Consider the following 26,470-nt stretch of genomic DNA (forward strand, 5'->3'; position numbering starts at 1 on the left):
ACCAAGAAGAAGATCAGTATATGCAGTCTAATCACAGAAAGCTACTTTAAAACGGCCCCAGAGTGAAAAGCAGTCGGACCTGAGCTTCAAGTGAGCTGTGACAACTCACCCCAGGTAAGTAAACATGTCACCTCCCTGCATCTCTGCTTCCTACTGCTTCAGAAGTAAACAAGTACCTGCCAGGCACACAGGCTCTGCTGCCAGGGAAAAGGAAGGGTCTGGAATAAACACTGCTGTCTGATCTTTGAGGTCTCACTGTGGCAGCTGCTTTTGTAAAGGAGACTTGGAAAAAAAATACACAAGCAGGACAACTTTTAAAGAAAGAATCATAGAATGGTTTGAGTTGGAAGGGACCTCAAAGATCATCTACTTCCAAGCCCCTGATGTGGGCAGGGACACCCTCCACTAGACCACATTGCCCAAAGCCCTATCCAACCTGGTCTTAAACACTTCCAGGGATGGGGCCTCCACAACCTCTCTGGGCAACCTGTTCCAGTGCCTCACCACCCTCACAGTGAAGAATTCCTTTCTAAGATCTAATCTACATTGACCCTCCTCCAGCTTGAACCCATTACCCCTTGTCCTGTCACTACACTCCCTCATAAACAGTCCCTCACCATCTTTCCTGTAGGCCCCTTCAGGTACTGGAAGGCCACAATTAGATCTCCCTGGAGCCTTCTCTTCTCCAGGCTGAACAGCCCCACCTCTCTCAGCCTGTCCTCACAGGAGAGGTGCTCCAGCCCTCTGATCAGCTTCGTGGCCCTCCTCTGGACTCTCTCCAACAGCTCCATGTCTGTCCTGTACTGGGGCCCCCAGAGCTGGACGCAGTACTCCAGGTGGGGTCTCACAAGAGCCGAGTAGAGGGGCAGAATCACCTCCCTCGACCTGCTGGTCACACCTCTTTTGATGCAGCCCAGGACATGGTTGGCTTTCTGGGCTGCAAGCGCACACTGCCGGCTCATGTTGAGCTTCTCATCAATCAATACCCCCAAGTCCTTCTCCTCAGGGTTGCTTTCAATCCATTCCTCGCCCAGTCTATAGCTGTGCTTGGGATTGCGCCGACCCACGTGCAGGACCTTGCACTTGGCCTTGTTGAACTTCATGCGGTTTGCACGGGCCCACCTCTCCAGCCTGTCAAGGTCCCTCTGGATGGTATCCCTTCCCTAATGCATAATGAAAGTAGCATAGATAATTTAATGAAAGGGGAAGGACAGAAAGAAGCATCATTATGGAAATTTAATTAATAAACAATTACAGTAAAAGTATCTATTTCGAGGTTGGTTGTGGGGTTTTTTATTTATAAAAAGCTATTAACACTGAGATATGGGAGAAAATTATATCTGCTACTAATGGGGTAAAGCGAATGTCTAAAGTATTGAAAGCATTGGAGAATAGTGTGGAAGTATAAAACATTATTTGTCTCTGGCTCTTGAGATCCTTTTACCAATATCAAAGACCTTGCAGAAAGATGGTTTCTGCTGGGCAAAAGTGTTTGAACCCTGCAGGGAGACTTAATTCATCCCTGTTGACCTCCCACTCTCTGAGTAAGTCTATTCTGGATATAAATGGTGTTCTTGACATGTGGCAGTCCTATAGCAGGAAACCCTGGACCAGGAGTAAGATGACGACAGGGCTAGATTTACTAGCTAGTGAGCAAGAAAAGCCAAGTATCAAAAGGCTTCCTGTATCATATGCGCACTTTTTCAGAAGCAGGATGAGTTACTGCAGCACTACACCACAGATATAATTCTGCCTTCCTCATGGAAGGTCAAGTAAATTTTCTAATACAATTGCCCAAACACCACTGTATAGGTTGGATAAATGTTGCCATAACCACTACAAGGCACAAGACACGACGGAGTGGCTAGCTGAAACTGGACAATGACATAATAGGGTTACAACCAAATTTTTGTATTATGTGAAGGTATTTATCACCCTTTATACTGATATTTTCCTATGCCACACTGAACATCTAAGAAGAGCCCTTCAGATGCTCTACTACTGCAGAGAGGTATAAAAAAGCCTTTTCTTTTAGATATGAAGCAAACTCACTGCCTCCATAAACTAAGAAAAATGTTATCTTTAATACATATGCTCCAAGTTCGGTTTTGATTAATTACTTTCATGGTATGCTTTAACAGGATTACAAAAAAAAAATCCATAAAATTATCAAAAATTAGAAATGATAAATTATTAACACTGATCTATTCTTTAGGACCTTTAAACTAGTGATGGTCTTGACAATAAACCACCTGCTGAGTTTGCTCTCTCAGGCAAGCCCTTGATGTAACTTAGCCTTTGCTCAGAGACCCATGACCTCCATCATCCAAAACGTTCAAGTTTGATGGTGCTGAGATCTGACACCAACAAGACAGCCTCGTCTCCTGAATAATTTTACATCCATGAATTGAACGTACATCCTTAACTATAAAAACTTGAATACAGTCCTGTTTTTTTATTTAATAAGAAAATAACTGAAACAAGGCTCAGAATCTTACCACTCTTTTGGATTAAATGATGCATGTGCTGATACCCTTCCAATCACAGCTGCTTCCCATTTCTACTGCATTTGTCCTCTGTTTTTCTACAAAGATAAAACTATTTGGGCCAAAGTCTGCACCTGGGCTCTCTGTGTATGGTTGTACATGAAAGGTGCTGGGCCTGATAGCACACGGGCTGCATGCAAGCAATTCTTACTGAATTCATTGGGGACTAACTTGGCTTGCAGCAGCTTCAGAAAGATGCCTAATGGAAGTATCCAAGGGGAGAGCATAGGGGTTCCTGGTGCGGCAGACAAAAGAGAGGGGATCTACCTTCCAGGGCAATTCCACCAAATCCCTAAGACAGAATAACCCATAACAAACTATCCAGAAGTGTTTAACAGTGGCAAAGACTAACTGATTTGTGAGTCAAAGATGGCACTGTAATCTTTTACTCTCAATAGCAGAAAGATTATCCATCACAAGACAACATTATATAAGTAATACTGATCCGTTAAAATAAATTATGTGGCATCAGCAACTGTTGTGCAGAATACTAACATCCAAAGTTCAGAGCAGGAAAACAATAGCTATCTGTTCATGCATTTATCAATGCTAGGTTAGATGAGAAAAAACACAGCTACTAGCCACACTACTGGATTCCAGGAATCTCTCTTCATTTCCCCAAGTGCATGACACGCACTACGGTATCCCGAGTGATACCAAAGCTAAAGCGGAAAACACAGTACATGTGCAGGAATTCTGAATCTAAAGCAACTACAACATGTCTGAGGATATTGCTGACATGACTGGAAGAGCAAAATGAACATGTATACAAACCCATGTTTTCAAACTTTAGCACCTACTCACTCCTTCAGACCCAAAGTGAAGTACCACCATTCCCCATGGTACGCTGACAGGTACAGAGTGGTCTGATGGCTTCTACTTAAATTACTCTATCCTGGGGAACAACTGCATGACCAACAAGTGACTCCAGAAGCGCTGAAGGATGTAGGCCTTACCTGATATCTTCAGTAAGATGTAGAGAAGAGGGAGTGGTGCAGACCAGATCAGAAATTATAGCTGCCCACAAATTTTAACACTGGAGCATGGAAAGCCACACATTCCCAGCTCCTGACAGATTCAAGTGAGAACTGCTGTGAGGATCACATAGCCTCTTTTCAATCTCCTGGCAGTGGCAGCACTACTGGCTGCTCCCCAGTCCTTACCTGTTTCTTGTAAAGGGTGTTAACCAACAAGCTCCAGCTTGGAAAGAGTGAACTCTTTGTCAACTTTCCCCTTACCTTAAGATCAAACAAGCCTGAAAGAAGGCCAGTGTCCCCCACAAAAGAGTCACAATTTTCTGTGTCCTCCCAAATCTCCCAAGTTAGAAGAGTTAGTCAAATTAGGGACTGAGCAGATGTGTGCAAGAAAAAATGATAATGGGAATGAAGAAAACAATGTGATAAATGAAGAAGAGAACAGGAAAGAGCTGTGATTTCTTTTTCCCTTGTTGTCAAGCATCTTCTTCCCAAGTTAGAAAAACACACGGCATTGCATCTTACAACAGGAGGCACATCTGGTGCCTCAGGTACCATTTGGCACTAGCTTGCAATGACCTGGGGGCTGGGCACCCTCACCAGGCTGCACTTTTCTGCCACTCTGGGACACAGGACACCAGGCAAAGCTGGGGGATGACCCTACGGTCTGTGTGTCCCCAACATGAGGCCACCCAGCAGCACTGGCACAATGGTGCCCTTCTGCCTCCATACATGAGACAAGCCTAGATGCAGGGGAATAACAAGGCTGGAACCAGTTGTGTCAGTCTTATGTTCAGCCAGTGAGATAACTCCACAAATCTTTGTCCTTCCTAGGTAGAGGATTGGCCACGCAAGAGTCAGGCTGTTGGACTGTGAGGAAAGTTATTGCCATCCCTTGAACTAACAATGTGTGGAAAGGAAAACAACAAACAGATCCAGCATGCCCACAGCTGGCTTAAAAATAAAAAAAATGGAAGAGAAAGAGAATAAAAATCCTAGTTCCTTCAATATGACTTTTTCCCAGATTTATTCCAACTTTGATAAAGCCATAACAGCCTTACACAACCCTCTCCCCTCTTTCCAGCAGAAGAGCTTTCAGAAACTCTGTTCCTTAAAGAACAAAAGGAAGAGAGTAATCCACTGTGCAGCAGGGCACATTTATTTTCAGGGTACAACTTTTAAGTAACTCCCAATAGTACAGACTGCAGACTAGAGATGGCCTAGAATACCAGATGAGACACTAAGTAGGGAGTATGGAAACTGAAGTCTCATCCGCAGTTGTACCTGTGCATTGGCAAGCCACGTCACTCTGCCTCTGTTTCCACCTCTCACCTTTTAATCTATCTTCCCTATCTCAGCTTTGAAGCCTAGCTCTCAAACATTTGCACCGAACTTTGTACTTTCAAAAATCTGCCCTTAGCTCTTTAGGACAGAAATATCTTAGTACATAGAAATGAAGATCTACTCTTCGTAGAACACATTAGACACTACTGTAACTTAAAAAAGAAAAACCACAACTAATAAAAATTTGAAAGTTAACAAACATGAATACATCTGCGGGTTGAAATCATGTCCCAAGTGATCCAAGGCTCAGTGTAATTAGCACTAAAACTTTGGTTAAATGTTACTGCAACTTCTTGACCATTGTCTTAGGAACTAGAAGATGTCCAGCCTCTGATGCAGTGATACAATGTCTATGTTTGTTTAGGGTTAAGTAGTTGAGACAAGAGACCACGTAAGCTGTGGTCTCTGTGACTGGGAACGACGGCTTAGTGAAGAAAGACTTGCTCTGACTTCAGCATGCCTAACAGCAGGCATTTTTTTCTCATTTAAAGCTTTCCGGTTCACCTTAAGAGAGCTTTTGGAAACTCCTACTGCCAACCTATCCGAGCTCTCACTTCAATCTCATCTTTGTGCAAGCAGAGATTTTGTAATTTCTTTAAGCACTATCAAGAAAAACGCAGAGCAGGTACTGCTGGGACCAGCAGACTGTCCCAGTGTGGTGTCACCAAGCATGCATGCTGCAACAACAAGCATCCACTTCTCTGTGTGGGAACAAATAAACAAACAGCCCTGATCTCCACAGTACAAACAAAGTATGTCCAAGTGTCAAAACAAGTTGGGCAAAGGGAGAGAAAGACGGAGAAAAGCATGCTTCGCGGACAAGCCTCTCAGTTAAGCTACCATACCACAACCATGCAGGAAGCTGAGAAATAGCTGTCATGTCTTGTGTGGATTGACCTATGTTTCAATTTATGATAGGTTGCTGCCTACAATCCTGGCACAGAAAGACTTTGTAAGAGAAAAACTAACAGGAAATGCAACAACGGCAAAGATTAAAGGGCTGATCAAAGGATCCAAAGCAAAGGGTTCTTGAGGAACCTCAACAGCCCTGAACTTGGGAATGCCTTCATCCAGGCTCAGACTGTGCTAAACCTGGCTCCAACAACTACTATAAAGGTACCGGGCTGAGGAAAAGGAGGAGGGATTTAAAATTGTGCGTAGGGTGGAAGATAACCAAAAAGCATCAATAAGATTACCACATGTGCAAGGAGATGAAGAACAAGAACCTCAAAACTACAATATATCTTCCTTGGGAGAGAGACAAACAGTAGATGCATCTTTTGGGGCACAAGTCTTTTATTGCTTCATATATGTTTTTTCTCTGACACCTTTAACCATTCTGCTAAATAGTCTTCACACTGTTGAAGATGCTTCTGTGTTGCTCCATTTTTTACCATCTGTGGACTCCGGAAGGTTAAAGTCATGCAGTGTATTCTAATTTGCTCAAAGGTATGCTAGGATGGACTTCAACAGCCCGATCTATTTTCTCCCCTCACACAGTCCTTCATAAAATGGTTCTTTCATTGATTTGAAAGACATTGGGGTAATGAAAATGGAGACAGAAAATTATTTTAGTGGGATGGACTTGTCAACAGTCTGTGCAGAAAAAGGAAAATTTTGCAAATACTCCAGCTTCATTAAAGCTTTTGTGGATATGACTGTGCCTCATTTATTTGGCAACATTAGAGGCTACAACATCCTTCAATTATTTGCGCTTTGAAAGTGGCCTTTATATCGCCTTCCTAAAGCAATGCAAAAGATACATTTTCTAGAGAGCACCCCAGACGAAAGGGCTGATTGTCAGTTTTTGGAACATTTCTGTGTAGATTCCATAAATGCAGACATATATGGCACATATTGATCATGACCTAGGATGTATACCTTCTACCTGCAGATGTACCAGGAGCTCTCAGACCTCTGACTTCAGTTGCATGTTTTTTTTAACCATTATTTCCCTGCTAGTTCTCAAGGTCAACAGCATAATTATAATTTCTGCTCTCTGCAAGACATATCATCCATCTTTGCTATTGATAAAAACGCAGCAGCAACAACAGTAACAAATTTAAACAAACAACTGCTGCATAAGCTTCTGCGTTAAAACTGCCATAAAGATGACTGGTTCCCCTTGGAAATGGTTTTCTTAGCTGCCACATAGTAAAACAAACCACAGAAAGGTCAGCAGATTAACAGGGGTCCCAGGTATTTGGCTATCTTCAGTGCAATTCTGAATAGCATCAAAACCTTTCTCATCATTCCAAGAATACAGTAGTTTGATACTGTGCTTACAGGAAGATGCTGCATCGCACCTCAGTGAAATGGTCCCTTGCACTCTCTCTCTCTGTATTGCTGTATAAGCCAGAAAAGTGTGCCAGAAATTGCAGTGAAGCGGAGCATGTTTACTTTCCTGGAAATCCCATTTTAGGCTGGTTCTTTCGCTGCAGTGCCCTCCAAGCCTTAACATAAAGTACACATCCCTAGCCTTTCTTCCCTCCTCCTCCTTCTCCCCAAACCCCAACCATTTCATGGTTACAGTGGATGGCTACTGTTTATCACTGGCTATCATAAAAACCCAAATTGCTAGACTTCTCCAGAAATGCAAAACTGGCCGTAGCGCATCACAGCCTCGGCAGCTGTTAAGGCTTTTTATTTGCTGGGTATTAATAGGAGATGAGTTCTGTTCTGATGGCACTCATACCGTAATTTGGAAGCAATTCCCTCTCTGGCTCACACCAATTACATATCTGTCTGGCAACATTATATTGCAAGTTTGTGATAGGCAAAGTGGAAAGGCATACGCTTCTCTGGGAAAGATATTAGTCCTTTTCAAGGTGAAAAAGTAGATCACTACAATAAACACAAACTTTAAATGGCTGTGGTATCTGAAAACACTGTATGGGTATGTATTAGGAAATTATCTTTGTTTTCAAAAGTGATAGGGTCTCTCTAGATGTCTCAAACCAGGCTATCAGCAAATTCAAAAGTAACAAGTATTTTGCCCAAATACCCCCAAAACATAGAAGCATGTTCCAAAAAGTGAAAACTATTTTGCATTGTCATTGACCTATCACACAAAAAGCATTTTCTTCACCTAGAAAGATTTAAAATATACTGAGAAAAGTAACCCTTAATGACTCAGACTGGGCAACTCACTGAGAATACTGGGAAAGCAGAGCTTAAATAACAGAGAAGCATCTGAAATTGCAGAATTTCGGTTTTATAAAAGTACAAGAAGTACAGTTAACACAAAAACTGGTTTCAATTTCTTGTCATGCTTTCCTTTGTGTTCTCCACTCCTGATGCACCTCTACAATATCTCTAACAATATTGCTAGTTTCTTCTGCCCATAGTGGCAGCACGTGCACAATTTCTGTCTAGCGTGGTCCTCCAGGTTGATGGTTTTTTGCCAGTAATTATCATTACAACTGCATATGATAGAAGATTCCTGTTGTGATAATCTGCCACCATGAAGAAAATAACTTCCAGACACTTTTGCCTTTACTCACTCCTATTCCTGGTTCCAGACCATTGCATGCAAATTACTATCTACAGTGATTACATGTCAGTATTCTGTTAAGTACCTAAAAGGTGGTTTATGTATAATGACTACAGGTTACATAGTTAGAGTATCATATTTCATTCGCTTGTTAATTTTCAAAAATTGAAGAATATTAAGGCTTTTGAACAAGATACTCCCAAACACATTATATATGCCTCCAGACTGAAAATACAGAAAATGAGTAATAACTATTTACTTGACCTCATTCCTAACGCTTCTTTTTTCATATTAATGGAAACTTCACTGTTGCAAATCATCCAATCAGCCAATCTTTAATACCTTTCATTTTTCAAGTTCCCTCATATAGCCCTTTAATAAAAAAAAAAAGTTCAAAAAAGTCTTTTTAAGCTCTTTATGCCAAGTGGCTGGCTGGTCACAGTGTAAGGGTAATTTCCTTAAATGTCATACAAAAACACGCTGTGGGGAGTCCTAGAGTCTAACTGCTGGCAAAAGAAAAACTTTGACTTCTGAGGTTGGACAGGATGATCCCCATGGTCCCCCGATAATAAGCCTATTTTACCTCACACAATAGCACCACCAAAAATGTTAAACCTTTATATGTTTCAAGAACAGGAACCAAATCAATCTGCGTGGGGTGCCTTTAGTTCTTAGGAACTTTAAATTCTCTGTGTAAGGCTGATTCTTTATTTGGCCATACTGTGATTCCTCCTTTATCGTGGCTCCTGCCAGCTATGATGGGCCAAACACTGCAGTGTATACCATAACATTTTATGAAGCACTGTGTGGTTGATAAGTTGCCAGTATTGACTCATGTGGTGAACAGACACCAAGGTAGAGATAGTTACAGGAAAAGCAAAAGCAGAAATTAAGGGCTGCCTTCATAAGCGAGCTACTCTGTTTAATAGAGAATTAATGCTATAATTAGCAAGACTCCAATCAATAGCAAGTTAAGGAAAGTATAACATAATGCATAGAAAAACCAATATGGATACATCATTGAAAATAAGTTACCAGGTCTTAGCTACCTACTATATGCCTTGACAAGCACTAAATAAAAAGACTACTTATGTCAGAAAGTGCCTGAGCTACAGATTAACAGAAGCTAAGAATACTCCAGCTAGAAGACTCACTAACACTTGCTTACCTTTATACCCTCCTCAAGTTTACACTATTGGACATTTTTGGAGACAAGACACTGGGTCAGGTTAACTTTGGACTAACGTAGCAATTCTTATACCATGTTACCACTGAACATACCCTTGCCCTGACCTCTGGGTTCTCTCAGTTCTGTAGTGAATGGTAGGAAAAAGAAAATAGATTTCTTAGGTGAGTTTGATTTTGATAACCAGTATCTTTCTGATTCCTGCAAATGTCACCATATTGTGCGTTATGCACAAGATATGATCTATACCCAAACAATAAAAGTATGAAGGAAGGTGGTTCACATCATCCTCTTTGGATAGAAAATACATGAGGCTTTCAGACACTTCAGTTTTTAACATAACATTTAATCAACAGCAAAGCTCTGTACTTTCATATATAAGTCTCAACAATGAGCAGGAACCCTCAAATATGCCTTTAGGTATATGCAATTCTCATACATCAACATTTTTCACTGCTTTAACTTCCCACTTCAGTAGTCAAGTGGCTCTAAGAGTATCCGCATGTGCTGTCATTTACTACTGCCTACTTCATTTTCTCATATTTTAATTCTGGACAGGGCAATGATTTCTCCTTGATAAGCGCACTGATACATAATCTCAGGGCTCAGATTCACAACCTAATGGTGGCAGCATAACAAATTACCAAGAGACAGCAACTCATCAAGTGTGGGCTGCCCAACTATGGTGTTGTACGACTTATTTTTAAGCATCAGTGAAGGATGGTTATGCTAAATTGCATTTTCTTACAGTAGGGCAAGTGAAGAATTAACAACAGCTACTATGTCTCAGCTAATGGGGCAACTTATTAAGCTGACATAATTCATTGTGCAGTTGAGCCCTTAATGAAGTGTGGCCCACCTGAAGAGGCTTTCTTCTAAACACCTCTCACATTATACCTTTCTTTTCTGTTGTGGATTAGGCAGGAAAGCTGCTGGCAGCCCCATCCCACTTCCACCCTTCCTCCATAAGATGACACACTAAGGCCTCTTCAAAACCCAGTTCTGGGATTTTATATTTCCTCCCCACACTTTAACAGCTAAAAGAAAGTGTGATGTGTCTTGCGGATTAATAACCACAGCTCAAAGAATCAGCTGCGAATTAGAGTCTGCTTTAAAGGTTAGATCCTGTAACATATTTCTGCCCCAAAACCAGAATAACTAAACCCAATGTTCTTACATATTTAACAATTTCCCATAAATGTATTTTTCAAAACACAGGATATAAGCATCCTGTATGTTCTGTAGACATTTCAGCAGCTCCCTTAATTCTTTAGAACAACATTCTCAATTTAACTTAATACTAGAAATTACAGACCATCAGCAATGCTTCATACTGCAAAGAGATAACCAGTTTCTAGGACTGAGTATTAAATGTCTGCATGTATCATCCTTGCTGATACCAGGTACTTAAGGTCAAGGTCATAGATTAATCTCATCAAGTATAACCCATATCCTTTCCAAATCCTTTAGAATTTAGGATTCAAAGGATTCCCTCGATTGCTCTCAAATTCAGACAGTCTTAAACAGATAGACCTGACTCCATGCAATTTATATTTACTTCTACAAAACTTCTGAATTTTGCCCAGCAGGCTAAGGTAGATCATTGGAAATATTCAGTACAACTGAAAACCTGAAATTGTTGCATGCTAGGCTTCTTCATGCTTAACTTCTCCTTAAGGACACACGTAACTCTTTTGCTACAGATCTTTTGCTATAGATCTCAGTCCAGTCTTTTGAGTACCCCGTTTCTGTTCTCCAAGATGATCATGAATGCCATTCACACTAGCACCTGGTAAGTCTCTGAAAAGAGGAAAGACTCAAATGGTCAGGTTCCCTTTGGTCAGGGACGTGGGACAGCCAAGCCTGGACATGTTAACTTGCTGTACAAGGTACATAGTACTTTGCAGAAGCAAATTCAGTGTTTCTGTATTTTGATTGCAAAGGTGGAAAAGAGTTACAGTGGTGCATTGCATCAGAAGCTCTATGTAATATACAAATATAACGAGGAACAATTAATTTGAAATCAGTGTACCTTGCTGCAAGTGCATATTGTTATACTTTTATCAGTCTAGATGATGATCAGAACCCTTTTTACCTCTGAATCCACCTGAATCTGGCGGAAGTCAGATGCATCGTGAAGTTTTCCAATTATAAGTCAGCATAAATCTTCCTGGAGTGAGATTATGTCCCTGAGTTCCTCTTCTCCTTAATACCATATTAAAGTTAATGCAGCTCATTACTAATGATATAGTCTAAATAACAGCAAATAGATTAAAAAACGTATTCATAATCATATTTTAAAAAATAATATGTAAGTAAATGTCCACAAAATTTATTTGCTTGCAGAAACTGTGGTTGTCTACTCCATAAAATGTTTCAATTTCTCTCAATACATTCAAAGATTTTGGTAACATTTTTGGCCTTTCCTAAAGGACATATTGGGCACAAAAACATCATAAGAACAACTTAAACAGATCAATTATCTTTCTGCAGTGACTGAATTATACCGTAGCAGGGATGGAAAACTACTTACGCTCCACAAAGTAAGAGCTGGCATCAATCTTCCAGATAATCTGACCACGGTGAGAGCCATTGACACCACGGTTCTTGTAGTCCAAAAAGTTTTCAGACAAGACCTCATCTATAAACAAAGAAAATGGTCTCATGAAGCACCTGTTATGACAACATGCATAGCAGAGAGTCAGGCTAAAAATAGGCCTTCAGCTTGACAGAACATACTAGAGCTGCTAGACAGTTTGGCACCACATGTTGAGAAATTAGTTTTTTCCACTCATTTGTATTTTTAAAAAGTACAGCTCTTAAAAATCACAGCTTTTCTTGAAATGTAATTTTAAAAAATACATCCCTACAAAATTCTCAAAAATTAAAACATCTAGCAACGCATGGATGAACCCCTACCTAATTAAACACAATTATCTAGCTGTAAGAGAATGGTAGCAAAAAAAATACCTCCCCCCTTGCACCAACACTTCCCTTAAAAAAAGAAAATAGTTACGTGTAGGCATCTGTACTACACTCACTTGTATCACAACAGACTTGGTTACTTCTTGCAGTATACAGCAAAGAAATTTTTTTTTTTTTTTGAAGAATCCCACTCACTGGGTGCCTTCACAGCTCTTGGCCTGCAAAACCAAATGGCTGACAACAAAACAGTGTCCCCTTGCAGTGTTTCGAGACACCTAGCAGCTGTCAGACTACTAAGATGATCTTCAGAGAAGTCGAGTAATCTATAAAAATTAATCATCCCCAAAAAGTTGCTGAAAACCAAGGCAGAGGAAGCAATCACTTTGCACACACAGGGTTGCATGTAAAAAAAGGCAGGTAGGTAGTGAGCCTGAGGAGTGGCCTTCTGGTTGTCCACACAAATACATTTTTAGTCTGCTTCCAAGTTTCATTTTAGACTGCTTCCACAAGCTCTTTTCCAGACCAATCTGCAAGCCCTACGCGGCGTAGATGCGAGCAAACACATCCCGGTCTCCAGGCAAGGGCCAGGTTCTTGACCCTCTTTTATCCAACAGCTTAAAAACCAGCCAGCGAGACCACGCTGCAGCCTCAGGGCCACTCCTGCCGGCTTACTAGCTTACGCCAGGCTTTCAAACTGACAAAAATGCACATATTGCCACCACGCCAGGCCAGCCTTTATGGTTTTAATCGTCACTAAATACAAACAGCACAGCAAAAGTAAAATAGACATATGGAGACATTTATAGCCTGTCAGAGGGGAGCAGGGCTCATGGGCAGTGGCCTGTGGGAGCCCAAAATGAGTGGCAAACGCAAGCGGCTGAAGCAGCGACTCAGGATGGGCCCAGCTGTGGCCTCACTGCTCCAACTTCAGGGGCATGAAATGGATTTCGCATCTGTGCCCTGCCAAAGCAAAAGGCCGCGATCTCTACCTGCAGAGACCAGCCAGCACCCTCCTGGATTTTTCCTCTCAGCAATGAGGACAGTTTTAAGTTTAACAGAGACCTGTATAAATGCACTTTAACCAACTCAACCTTGCTACGGAAACAATCCTGGGTTGGTGCTGAGACTTCATTCTGAAGACAATTACATTAATTATTAGCCTCCCTAAAAGCTGAGGAAAAATGTGAACCACTCAATCCAAGATTAAAATATATCAACTGTAAGCACTGTGAAGCACTTGCTTCATTAACATGAGGTCAACGAGAAAACAAAGATGATGCCATGCAACAAGGGACACCATGCCTGAGGACGGATTAATGGTATGACCCACTGCAGAGCAGAAGAGGCAGCCCAATGGACACAGCCAAGAAACTCAAAGACTAACATATTATTAAAAAAATATGTATACAAATGTTAAACAAAGACTTCTAAATCAAAGGAAACTATACTTTCACTGAAAGAATAAAGCAGCAAGCAGTTGCCAATGTTGTCCTGTTGGTTTTACGTAGTCGTGCTCCTGAGGGAGGAAGGTGAGTGAGCTACCAACACTGTACTCTTTGGTGCCACTCTCAAGGGATTTACAACAGAAATCCTTTTAAAGAGGTCATTAATGATTGCAATGGATAATTATAAATGGCAATACTATCTACAATACATTTTCCCTTTGCTGACTTGCTAATTGTCAGTAATTATTTCACTAGCTGTGTTTCATGCTCTGTATTGAAGTGGAAATCTTTCAGCACATTCGCATAGTACATCTCTGCGGTAACCCTTCAATGGTAAAATCCTCTGGTGTGATTTCTGTTCTTCCTCTGTATTTTATAGCTGGTTATGTCACCTTTTAAATACCAAATTATATATAAAAAAAGGGCAGATAAGCATACTCTCAGAGCTTTGGCTTAGTAATGACTACTTTCTGTAAAGGACCATCCTGGATACAGATTATCCAGAATTACCCACATCTTTCTGTGGAAGTAGGAACACTTATATACACACAAGGAGATTTAAACCTATGAACTGACTATTGCTTTGGCAGGGACAACACTTTATACTTAAAGGTGAGCATATACTGAAATGTTGTACTGAGCTGGAGCCTGGGAACCCTGCCCAGCCCCTCGTCCTGGTGGGGCATAGAGAGCATCCCTCAGCTTAGGCATGCTGCTCTCTGGCTTCATCACTCATGACGTTTATTTGTCATATTTAGTCTCTGTAAGCTGCTGGAGATGCTCCAATGCCTGCCATAATATTAAGATGTATGGGTAATTACTGGTCCTCAAGATATATTGCTTATAAAATACCGTGCTTGATTAAGGTGGCTTAGCTGAGCTAGACTGAATGGCCTTGCTTAAGAAATGTCAGACATTTCAAGCCAGAGTTTAGTGGCACAAAAGCTTCCAGAATGAGGTTTAAAATGCTGTGTTCATACACAGTATCTGTGGGGGCCAGCTGGCACTGCCACTGTATCAGCTGTTGTCTGCTTCCTGCAGCTGCCACAAAGGCAGTGTGAACTCTGCGTCACACAATCTCTCTAATTTGACAGATGTCAACATATGCCCATGCCCATACCCAAACCAAATCACATCCCTACTGTGGACTAGCCAGCGGGTATGACTGCCGAAAGCCCTTTCCTTCTTTTTGTTGGAAACGTGCGGGAAGCCTGGAAAACCAGGCTGAGAATAAGGACCACTCTCTGTCTGCCCGTCCAAGGTAGAAGACTCCCCGAAGGGAAGAGATAAGCAAGCCAGTCTATGGCTGCAGCTGACAGGTGAGACCCCAGGAAAGTTGGAACCAGCTGCTCCCACCAAGTAGCATCTCATCTGCCATGGAGGCAAGAGACAGAGGTGTGTGGGAAGGATCGGCGTCCAGAGCAAAAGGTCAGGTAGCAGAGCACATGAGAGAAGGGATACACACACACTCTATGGACAGCAGCCACCGATGAAATACAGGCTCAGGCAGTAGAAAGGCTATTTTAATATGAGTTTATGGAGCCCTGCAATATGCAGGTCACCGCAAGTAGGAGCAGTGGAGCCCTTAAGTATAAAAACATTTTTGTAAATAAAACATTTACAAATGCCATGATTTAGAAATCCAGTATATGAGTTCTTCTCACAGCCAGATGTAAGCCCTGTCTCTTTTTAAAAGCTACGTACCTCCCCTTTCCAAAAAAATAAAAGTTATTTTTAGTCCAGTAGCAATTTATGTTAGTTGAGATTTTTAAGCCAGGCAAATTTTAGCTCTAGAAAAATACATGCAGGTCCAAAAGGGAAACTTTTCTCTTTCAGGTTTTGAAGGGATGTATTTTTGCAAGGTGAAAGATAAGAAAGAAATATCCCCCAGCAAGTTAAAAATAGCAGTAGTTGAAACCGGTCAGGAGGTTGGAATGTATGAATACATCCAATCGACCTGCTTTAGTTGGCAGGTGTTACTATTTCAGGCATGGTACTCCCTGGACACAGACATTATGTATGTAGCATATTGACAAAGAAAATTGTGCACGTGAAATACACAGATGTTTAGTGCACTACATATGTACATGTACACATATGTACATGTATATATCACTTGTGCCATATGTGAGTGAATAGATGACATGGTATGTTAGAGAGAAAGGGTATGTACAAAGGAAAACAAATTTTATTTCATATTTCCACTGAGAATTCCTCTAACAAAGGAACTGACCTTAAAAACATGTTGCATCTTAATTCCCAAAGGTAAATGGTGAAATGCTTCGTTTCACCTCAACACAAAATGAACAGCAGAGTTAATGCTGCTCCCTTTCATATATTTCAGCCAGCAGCTAATGGCTTTTGACATTTTTCCAATGAAGCATTGTAATGCATCTCCCTCCCTCTATTTTTGAAATGAGATTAACCTTTAAACTAGCTCTCTGCTTAGCTGGCAATCGACTACATAGTCTGGGTTTGGCCCTGCGTGGCCAAAACCCAAACACTTTGCAATCGCCCTCAGATTTGCAGCTTCATTTCCTGGATGATAAACAGGTAACTAATTAAGGAAAGTGCCAAGTGAGGGAGTATTTGGGATGTGCTGCCCTTTGAACATCAGCTGGTTCTAGAGCTGGAGATGGGAACGGTGAGGGCAGCAGAGATGGAGAGCTGGCAGACATTGTTCTCTGTCCACCCTGCTCTGGGGCACACTGAGGCTGCCTCTTGCTGGTGAGAGGGAAGGCGGCTGCAGACCTGCAAAGCTGCATTGGGACAGGAGCAGCAGCAGTCAGACCTCCCGCATCTCATGCAGTCCCTTGAGGAAATGGAGAGGGCGATGCACGATCAGGTGCCAGGCAGCCAGGGCCTGAGCAGCAGCCAGCAGGACCAAGGCACACTAGAGGCAAACATTAGCAAGCGCTTTAGGAACCAGCAGCAATTCTGATGGATTGCTTGCCCTCACCGAACTAGATACCTCCAAGCACAGCCTTTTATTGCTAAAAATATTCTGCCCTGTCACTTCTATGCTGAGCAATCCCAATATACTTCACAAGCGCTATATATAGAGAGAGATAAAGTACCATGACCATCAAAGAAAGCTATCTTTCTGATGAAGGACAGTTAGCAATTGACAAAAAGCACACTGTTCTTCAGAGGAATTAAGGAAAACATTGATAAAGACCACCCCTCAAAAAGATCTGTAAAAAAACATCACGGGGACTTCAAGTGCTGTCAGCAGCCTCCACTAAACAGACAGGACCTCAGTATTTGAAAGCGTGTCTGAAATTCCCACAGAGAAGCAAACAGATAGTCAATACATCTTCCTCAGAAGGACTGATGGAGTTCAAATTACAAATAGCTGAGTGACTCTTTCAGTTAATTTGGTTTTAGTTGAGAGGGAAACAAAAAACCTACTCCCCTTCTCAAACAGTATTTTGCTGCTAAATATGATCAGCCTATCTTTTTGTGTTCTCCAAGAATAATAACAACTACAAAATTTAGAATAACCTAGCCTACCTTCAAAGCAGAAAATAATTAACATAAGACAGGAACACAATGTCAGACAGGTGCCTAAACTTGGTACACTATTCCAGTCTCTTACCCATCACTAATTTGATTTAGCACTACATACTACAATACTTGCTTTCTATAAACTTAATATATTTATTGTGTAAAAATAGAAGCCACACTTCATGTCTAGATCCTTTATGAATAAGAAATGCTGTACTGCTGAAATTACAGAAGTACTTATAGTCTTTAGCTGAACAAATTTGCTTTAGCATGAAATTTAAAAGTGCTTTTGGTCAATACATATGTCTATACTATAAAGACATATGAAGATAGTTAGCAAAATGCTTTCAAAAATCATTTTCTGTACAAAGAGGCCAATCTCTGGTTGATCTATTTTGCAATTTGCATAGAAAGCTGCAGGAAAGGGATATTGTAAAGCATAGAATATCAACACAATAAAATTATTTTGCAAGATAATACAAGTGTAAGCCATGTATATGCTTCCTATTTCTGATGTTTCTTCTCTTACCACCCAATTTATCACTTGAAGGAGAACACAAAATAACAACAACAGCCTCTACAATTCACAAGTACAGACTGTAGTGAGTTGTATCAGGCCATGGCAGTGCTTCCTTTTGCAACCATTTAGTGTTACAAAACCTAGTCCTTGGAAACCATGCTTCCGAAGAGTTGTAGAATACAAGTGGCCAGCATTCTGCAGGAGAGGAGCTATTCACAAGACACCTATGCAGAAGACTACTACCAATTTCTTATTTACAAAGATACCAAAGTAAAAAAAAAAAATTCAGAAATAATGGTGATCACTATAGGAATCATTAGGAACATTTCCACTGACTTCAGCAGCTCTGGATCCAGCTCTAATGTGGATCAAAACTTCACTGTTAATTCATTTGCCAATTTCTGCTGCAGACAATGAATATATTGCAATTTACAGTTAGCATCCTTCCTTCCATAGTTTCTTTGGGAGAGTGTTCTGGAAAACAAGGGCTTAATCCTTCATTGGTGCTGGAATTAGTCCCAGATTTAAGAACAATGCATGTGCTTTGTTTCAAGTACATTAATGGTTCCATTCTAATCCCACAAAAATTAACCCCTTACCTAGGTTAAGAAAACTAAATTGGGAGGGAGAAAATGTGAACAATGAGTGGAGAATAGCAATGAGAGGAAGACATGGCACGAGAAAGACCAAAGGAAAGTAGAGAGATAGAGCATAAACAGTAAAAAAAACAGGGACAGAGATAGCAAAGTTGCAATAATCCTTGGTAGGTTTAAAACCTGAACCACATAATCTGAAGCAGTGTGGTGGCAGAAAGAATTGCACATAAACCCCAAAGGACACTTGTAATCCATTCCCAAAATCAAGGAGCTACAACGTTCAGCAAAACACATTTACCTTTGAATATCTGGCTTACTTTGAGCTATATATGACATTATCCTTTACCACTTCAGCAGCCTCTAAATTACTGCTGGGAGATACTATTCTGATCTTTCATGACACCAACAGCAATAAAACCCAAGCAAACAAGACTGACAGATACAGAGACCCTATTAAATCATGGCCCTGATATGCCTATGGGTTTTTTTTTTTCACAATGCTCTGGATGACCCATGGATCCAGTCCTTCCTCACTGTCCTGCCCTCCTTGCACTTGATCTAACCACATGGAGTCTGTGCTCTGTCACTTGAGGGACTTTGCTCTCCTTCCCTGCAATGGTGGGACCTCTAGCTAAAAGTGGAGCTGATGACAACGAGCCCTATTCTTCCATGGTACCCCTGAGGTGTTTGGGATCTGTGCTCCTGCACAACTATCTATTTCTCTATCGTAATCACAAACCTTCTCCTGAAAAGGTAGTCAGAATGAGGAAAGCAAGAGCTGAGCAGGGGCTCAAAGACCAAGAGCAGGTGTTAAGTTGCAGTAGGACGGACATCTATCTAGTAAAGTTGGTGTTATTTGGCTCTACATACCCTTAAAAGCATGATACTACCACAGTAGTCAAATAGCCCTCATTGCTACTGCAGCTATACCTGTCCCAGCTACAGACTTCTGCTTTAAAGCTCCTGCACTTCCAGATTTATTCTCATTACGGCAGCAGATGGACCACATCTGTGTTTTAGTACAGCAACAGCTATACTTTAGCTACGCACAAACGTTTCCACAATTAATGATGTCCAGCTTGCACGCAGAACTGAAGATGGGAGGCAGGAATCCAAAGAAAGATGATCATGACTGCCTCAGTGCATACTGAAAAAACTGAAGATACGCAGTGTGTGGTAAGGTACAACATGGAAGAGTTTTGTTTGCTTGTTTTTAATATAACAACAGGTCCAAAGTTCTCACAGTCAGTGGAAGCCTCCCCATTGATTACGGTGCAATTTGGAAAATGAGGATTAGCAGAAAACAGTGCACCCATGAAATCTGATAGAAGATATTAAAATAAGAGATGCTGCAGGCCCAAGGCAATATAAAGACATGATATAAAGGGACATAGGAAGATCTGAAATGCGAACAAGGATGACACTTGTACAGGTTAACAATGTTCATTACATAATAGGGGGAAAATAATTTGCAGTATATGAAAAATGGGTTTATAGCAACGTTGAAAGATGTAACAGCAGACAGTATATTAGACAGGCGTTTGTGATGTGATACAGCAGCAAAAAAAACACCCCAAACACAACTCAGATGTGGAACAGAAGCATCACAGTGCAAAGAATGTCTTGAGAATCTGGAGTGATTTTATCTGAAAAATGGTATTCAATTATAAGCTTATTACAAAGTGGAAGATCTTCAGCGAAGAAAAAATGTCTTTAGGGCTGGAGAGATCAATGGATGAGAAAGATTACAAAAGCTAAATACATATATAGTCATTACAGTAGCTGTGAAGGGCAGCATGGGAATATTCAAACATTATGAACAGTGTGTTTAAGTGCTATAAACACTAAGGAATGGGAATGATTTAGTATGGTTTAGAAAATCAAGAGAAGAAAAACATATGCTGAACCTTCAAAACCCACATGGCTAGCTTGACAACCTCTGCAGAACAAATCTTTCTGCTTTCAGCCTTATCCTGCCACGAGTTTTATGTTGATGTTGTCCAATGTGACGTGATTGATTCTACCCAGTCCATGGTCTGAACGTGCTGCATGGATTACGCTTCTCTTGCTGGATTGAGGCCAAAACCTGGCTTTTGGTGCACCAATATCCCCCACTGACTGATTTCTTCAGAAATAGTTTAGTGGGTGATCGTTACTGGCTTCATTATCAGTCTGGGCTATATAGCGATACTGGGCCTCCTCGCACAGCACAGAAGCAGTTTTATCCACAGGCATAAGGACCCTGGAAATCATCAAGAAAGCATGAGGCTGCTGTACTCCCTGTCTGTGTTATTCCACCCTCCTGATATGCAGGATGACAGCTGAAGTGGAAAACCCCTTTTCCCCCCCTTTTCACCTAGAAAGAGGTTCATAATACCATAGCTGTTATTTTATGGAAAAATACTAAATGAAAACGGGAATCTTTTGGCACAACAGTAAACACCTCTACCACATATTAAAGACATTTAAGGAAAAGAACTGGCAGCCTACAGGCTTCTTTACCATGACTTCCCTAAAAGACTATAAAGCACACCCCCACTGCACTAACTCCTCTACAGGAGCTTTTTGGTGCACTGCTGCTGACAATGTTAACACCACCCAAGTAAGCAGAGGTGAACCTTGGAAGCACTGAAAGGGAGAATGGATCAGAAGCCATACGTGTTGGAAATATTCAGAGACTATTTCATTTAAGTGTTGACTGTATCTACTTGTAAAGGTGTTAAACAGAGGCAAAAGCTAACTGTGTTCATGTCACACTTGGTGGGTCTGGAAACAGCATACCCTAGTTTCATCTGGCTGAAGTGGTCCTTACCAGATGCAGAACTGGGAAAGGCAAAAGTGACTCAGCCTGATAAAGAGAAGTCACTCTCACTGGACCCAAGAGAGCCAGGGGAAGGTAAGCCATGTTGGAACAAGGAACTAATATTGCTGCACTAATATATCTGCCAAAGCCTACGATACCTAATACCCCCTCTCTCTGCTCAGCATTTGTGTAGGCTTTTTTTTTTTTTTAATGACAGGTTTGCTCCTCTGACAATTTTTGTTCCTGAAATAAATAGTGCTGTGCTTAGTGAAAGCTGTCTGGCCGCTAGGCACCTCTGTTGATGTTTTACAGAGAGAGCAGAATTGCAGGTGTTGGACAAAATTTAACTTGCTGAGGTGATCACAGTCAGCCACGGCTGCTGTCCCCAGCCCGGTGAGAGACCCAACTAGAAGATGTGACCTACTGAAGAGAAGCCCTAAGACCAAAGCAAAGTTCTCTTCCAAAGGCCATAAAAGGACTGGGAAGAACACAGAATCATAGAATGGTTTGAGTTGGAAGGGACCTTAAAGATCATCTAGTTCCAACCCCCCTGCCATGGGCAGGGACACCCTCCACTAGACCACGTTGCCCAAAGCCTCATCCAACCTGGCCTTAAACACTTCCAGGGATGGGGCATCCACAACCTCTCTGGGCAACCTGTTCCAGTGCCTCACCACCCTCACAGTGAAGAATTCCTTTCTAAGATCTAATCTAAATCGACTCTCCTTCAGCTTGAACCCATTACCCCTTGTCCTGTCACTACACTCCCTCATAAACAGTCCCTCTCCAGCTTTCCTGTAGGCCCCTTCAGGTACTGGTAAGCCACAATTAGATCTCCTCGGAGCCGCCTTTTCTCCAGGCTGAACAACCCCAACTCTTTCAGCCTGTCCTCACCAGGAGAGGTGCTCCATCCCTCTGATCAACTTTGTGGCCCTCCTCTGGACTCTCTCCAACAGCTCCATGTCTCTCTTGTACTGGGGCCCCCAGACCTGGACGCAGTACTCCAGGTGGGGTCTCACAAGAGCCGAGTAGAGGGGCAGGATCCCCTCCCTCGACCTGCTGGTCACACCTCTCTTGATGCAGCCCAGGACACGGTTGGCTTTCTGGGCTGCAAGCACACACTGCCGGCTCATGTTGAGCTTCTCATCAATCAATACCCCCAAGTCCTCCTCCTCGGGGTTGCTTTCAATCCATTCCTCGCCCAGCCTATAGCTGTGCTTGGGATTGCGCCGACCCATGTGCAGGACCTTGCACTTGGCCTTGTTGAACTTCATGCGGTTTGCACGGGCCCACCTCTCCAGCCTGTTGAGGTCCCTCTGGATGGCATCCCTTCCCTCCAGCATGTTGACCACACCACACAGCTTGGTGTCGTTGGCAAACTTGCTGAGGGTGCAGTCGATCCCACTGTCCATGTTGCCGACAAAGATGCTAAACAGTGCTGGTCCCAGTACCAACCCCTGAGGACCACCACTCGTCACCGTTCTCCACTTGGACATTGAGCCGTTGACCACAACTCTTTGAGTGCGACCATCCAGCCAATTCCTTATCCACCGAGTGGTCCATCCATCAAATCTGTGTCTCTCCAATTTAGAGACAAGGATGTCATGTGGGACAGTGTCAAATGCCTTGCACAAGTCCAGGTAGATGACATCAGTTGCCCTTCCCTTATCCACCGACGCTGTAACCCCCTCATAGAAGGCCACCAAGTTTGTCAGGCACAATTTGCCCCTAGTGAAGCAGTGTTGGCTGTCACCAGTGACCTCCTTGTTTTCCATATGCCTGAGCATAGTCTCCAGGAGGGTCTGCTCCATAATCTTGCCAGGCACGGAGGAGAGACTGACCGGCCTGTAGTTCCCTGGGTCTTCCTTTTTACCCTTCTTAAAAATGGGGGTTACGTTTCCCCTTCTCCAGTCAGCGGGAACTTCGCCAGACTGCCAGGACTTCTCAAATGTGATGGCGAGCGGCCTGGCTACTTCATCCGCCAGTTCCCTCAAGACCCGTGGATGCAACTCATCAGGTCCCATGGACTTGTGCACCTTCAGGTGCCTTAGATATTCTCGAACCTGATCTTCTCCTGCAGTGGGTGGTTCTGTGTTCTCCCAGTCCCTGCCTTCTGTGACCTGGGCAGCGTGGCTCAAGCATTTGCCAGTGAAGACTGAGGCAAAGAAGTCATTGAGTACCTCAGCCTTCTCCATATCCTGGATAACCAGGTCACCCGTTTCATTCCGGAGGGGACCCACGTTTTCCCTCATCCTCCTTTTATCACTGACATACTGATAGAAGCTTTTCATGTTGTCCTTGACATCCCTGGCCAGACTAATTTCTATCAGGGCTTTGGCTTTCCTAACCTGCTCCCTGGCTGCTCAGACAGTTTCTCTGTATTCTTCCCAGGCTACCTGCCCTTGCTTCCACCCTCTGTAGGCTTCCTTTTTGTGTTTGGCTTTGCCCAGGAGCTCCTTGTTCATCCACGGAGGCCTCTTGGTGGATTTGCTTGATTTCCTCTTTGTTGGGATGCATCGCTCCTGAGCTTGGAGGAGGTGACCCTTGAATATTAGCCAGCTGTCTTGGGCCCCTCTTCCTTCCAGGGCTTTGTCCCATGGTATCCTACCAAGCAGATCCCTGAAGAGGCCAAAGTCTGCTCTCCTGAAGTCCAGGGTAGTGAGCTTGCTGCACGCCCTCCTCGCTGCTCCGAGGATCCTGAATTCCACCATTTCGTGGTCACTGCAGCCAAGGCTGCCCTTGAGCTTGACGTCCCCTACCAGGCCCTCCTTATTGGTGAGAATAAGGTCCAGCATGGCACCTCTCCTCGTGGGCTCCTCTATCACTTGGAGGAGAAAGTTATCATCGACACATTCCAGGAACTTCCTGGATTGCTTGTGCTCAGCTGCATCGTCCCTCCAGCAGATGTCAGGGTGGTTGAAGTCCCCCCCATAAGGACCAGGGCTTGTGAGCGTGAGGCTGCTCCTATCTGCCTATAGAGGGCTTCATCTGCTCGGTCTCCCTGGTCAGGTGGCCTGTAGCAGACCCCCACTATGATGTCCCCTGCCCCAGCCCTCCCTTTAATCCTGACCCATAGGCTCTTGGTGGGCTCCTCATCCATCCCCAGGTGGAGCTCCATGCACTTCAGCTGGTCATTGACATAGGGGGCGACGCCCCTCTAGATGGGTAACCCTAGGACACAACAAATCCAAACACAAAATTAATTCATTCTAAGCGAGCACACTGTGAAGAGTTTTGTTTTACAGATAGCTGTATCTGAAGCAGAGAGGTGGAGCAACCATCCAAACACAGACAGAGCCTGAATCAGGGATTAGAGCTGTAACACAGGGACCTGCAACTCCCAGCCTTACGTGCACATGACTGTTTCTAACATTTTCCGTCTCTGCTGGCAACGTGTGACACTTTCTGCTTGTACACACTAGACATTTGGTAAAATAGCTGTACAAACAAGTTCTGATCCAAGTCTCATGGCAGGAAAAATGTAGATCTTTCCACTTGCCTCAGAGGGCAATACAGCAGCAGCACAAAGCCCTCTGAGCCCAAAATCAACCTGGAAAGTGTATAAATGAATGTTTAAATGTCTATTAATCAATAGCTTTAAAAATTAGATTTGTCAGGTTATGGTGAATTGCCTTTTTGGGATAGAAATAACATCAAAGACTAAACCAGTAGGAAAACATGCTGTTTTAAAGCTAAACTTCAGTCGCTAATTAGGTCAAGACATTCCTACTTACATAAATGAGAGGAACTACTGTCAAAAGCCAAATATGGATAGGAAATTGGATCCTACAAGATTTGTGTATGAAGAAACTTTCAATAAATAGCCTTTTATAATGTTTTGCTTTCCCATAAGGAAATGTTGAAAGAAAAAAGCCTATTGCATATGGCTATGAAGAGGATCACGTTAGCCCTGATAAATTCCCAACATCAGCATGCACAGACACTGGGGCAAACAACTTTCTCAAAAGTCTGGTTTAAACATTTGTCATTACCTACTCTACATCTGATACAGAGATGATGACAGAAGTGAAATCCAATAGCAGCTAAAATGCTACTGCAGCAATTGTAAGATAGTTCTTTATCTACACATAGATAAATTAATATGGACTGCTGGCAGCTAAGAGGATTTATACTATAGCGAATAGTAATAGTAAATGAGATAACAAAGAAGGAGAAAACTTTGAGATAAATAACTGTAAATATTCCATCTATCTCACAGTAGCCACTAAATGAGTTCTTTTTAAAAAAATACAGAAGCACACTATCTTCATTATTCATAACTGCATTTTGGTTTTGGCTTTTTTCCCCAATGTGCATTTTCTTTACATACAGCTTTTCTTCAAAAAACTCTCAAATTCCAGAGATTTTTCAACAGCAACAGAGCTGTGTTATGTTCAAATTTCTCAGATAACTCTTTTTCAGTGTTTACGTGTATTTTTTACTACAGATATGTTTCTGAAAGACATAATACTATAGTTCTCTTGAGGGAAAGCAATTGCACATCACAGGTAAGTAGTTACAGAATTTAGATGTTCCCCTGCATTGCTCAGAGCTGATATATAGTATACACAAGGGAAAGTTAGGACATCTCTAGAGTTCAAGCTTAGCAGAAATGAAATGTAATTCCTACTCCTGAAGGCACAATACGTTTCAGACACCCAGAAAAGCTTGTTCTTCCAATTCCCATATTTTTTGTCATCTTACCATGGCTAATCTTAAAGTGCATTGAAGTAATAAGGTCTATATTTTAAACAGAGTCAACATTCACTATTCTCCCTTCAACTAAGGAATTTTCCTAGGGCTCTTAATCAAAATCAGTTAAGGGCACACAGATGTTTTCATGCAGCCACAGAGTGGATAAACTCAATACTATTTTTTGCCATGAGACACACGACCACCATTTTTTACAGTTTTACAAGAGATCAGTTGGCTGCCATGACCATTTCCTGAGACCATGAGCAAAAGTTAATTCTAACAAGCAACTCTAAACACAGCTTTTACCAGCTTCAGCAAAGACTGTTTCACAGTTGGCCACCTGTGCTGGTTTTGGCTAGGATAGAGTTAATTTTCTTCATAGTAGCTGGTATGGGGCTACGGTTTGAATTTGTGCTGAAAACAGTGTTGATAACGC

General features: G+C 42.2%; 1 protein-coding gene across 6 annotated transcripts in view; it reads right to left on the bottom strand.

The window, feature by feature from the left end:
* HECW1 (HECT, C2 and WW domain containing E3 ubiquitin protein ligase 1) overlaps window positions 1–26,470 on the bottom strand; it is a 280,062-nt gene that overhangs the window by 161,028 nt on the left and 92,564 nt on the right. For all 6 annotated transcript variants that reach the window (XR_008575979.1, XM_054817599.1, XM_054817594.1 and 3 more), the window contains one exon: window positions 12,077–12,184. Coding sequence is in view for 5 of the 6 variants with exons in the window: in XM_054817599.1 (XP_054673574.1) it covers window positions 12,077–12,184 (108 nt within the window). In the remaining variant the exon portion in view is untranslated. The remainder of the gene's footprint in view (window positions 1–12,076; window positions 12,185–26,470) is intronic.

Source organism: Grus americana, chromosome 2, assembly GCF_028858705.1.
Source record: "Grus americana isolate bGruAme1 chromosome 2, bGruAme1.mat, whole genome shotgun sequence".
NCBI lineage: Eukaryota > Metazoa > Chordata > Aves > Gruiformes > Gruidae > Grus > Grus americana.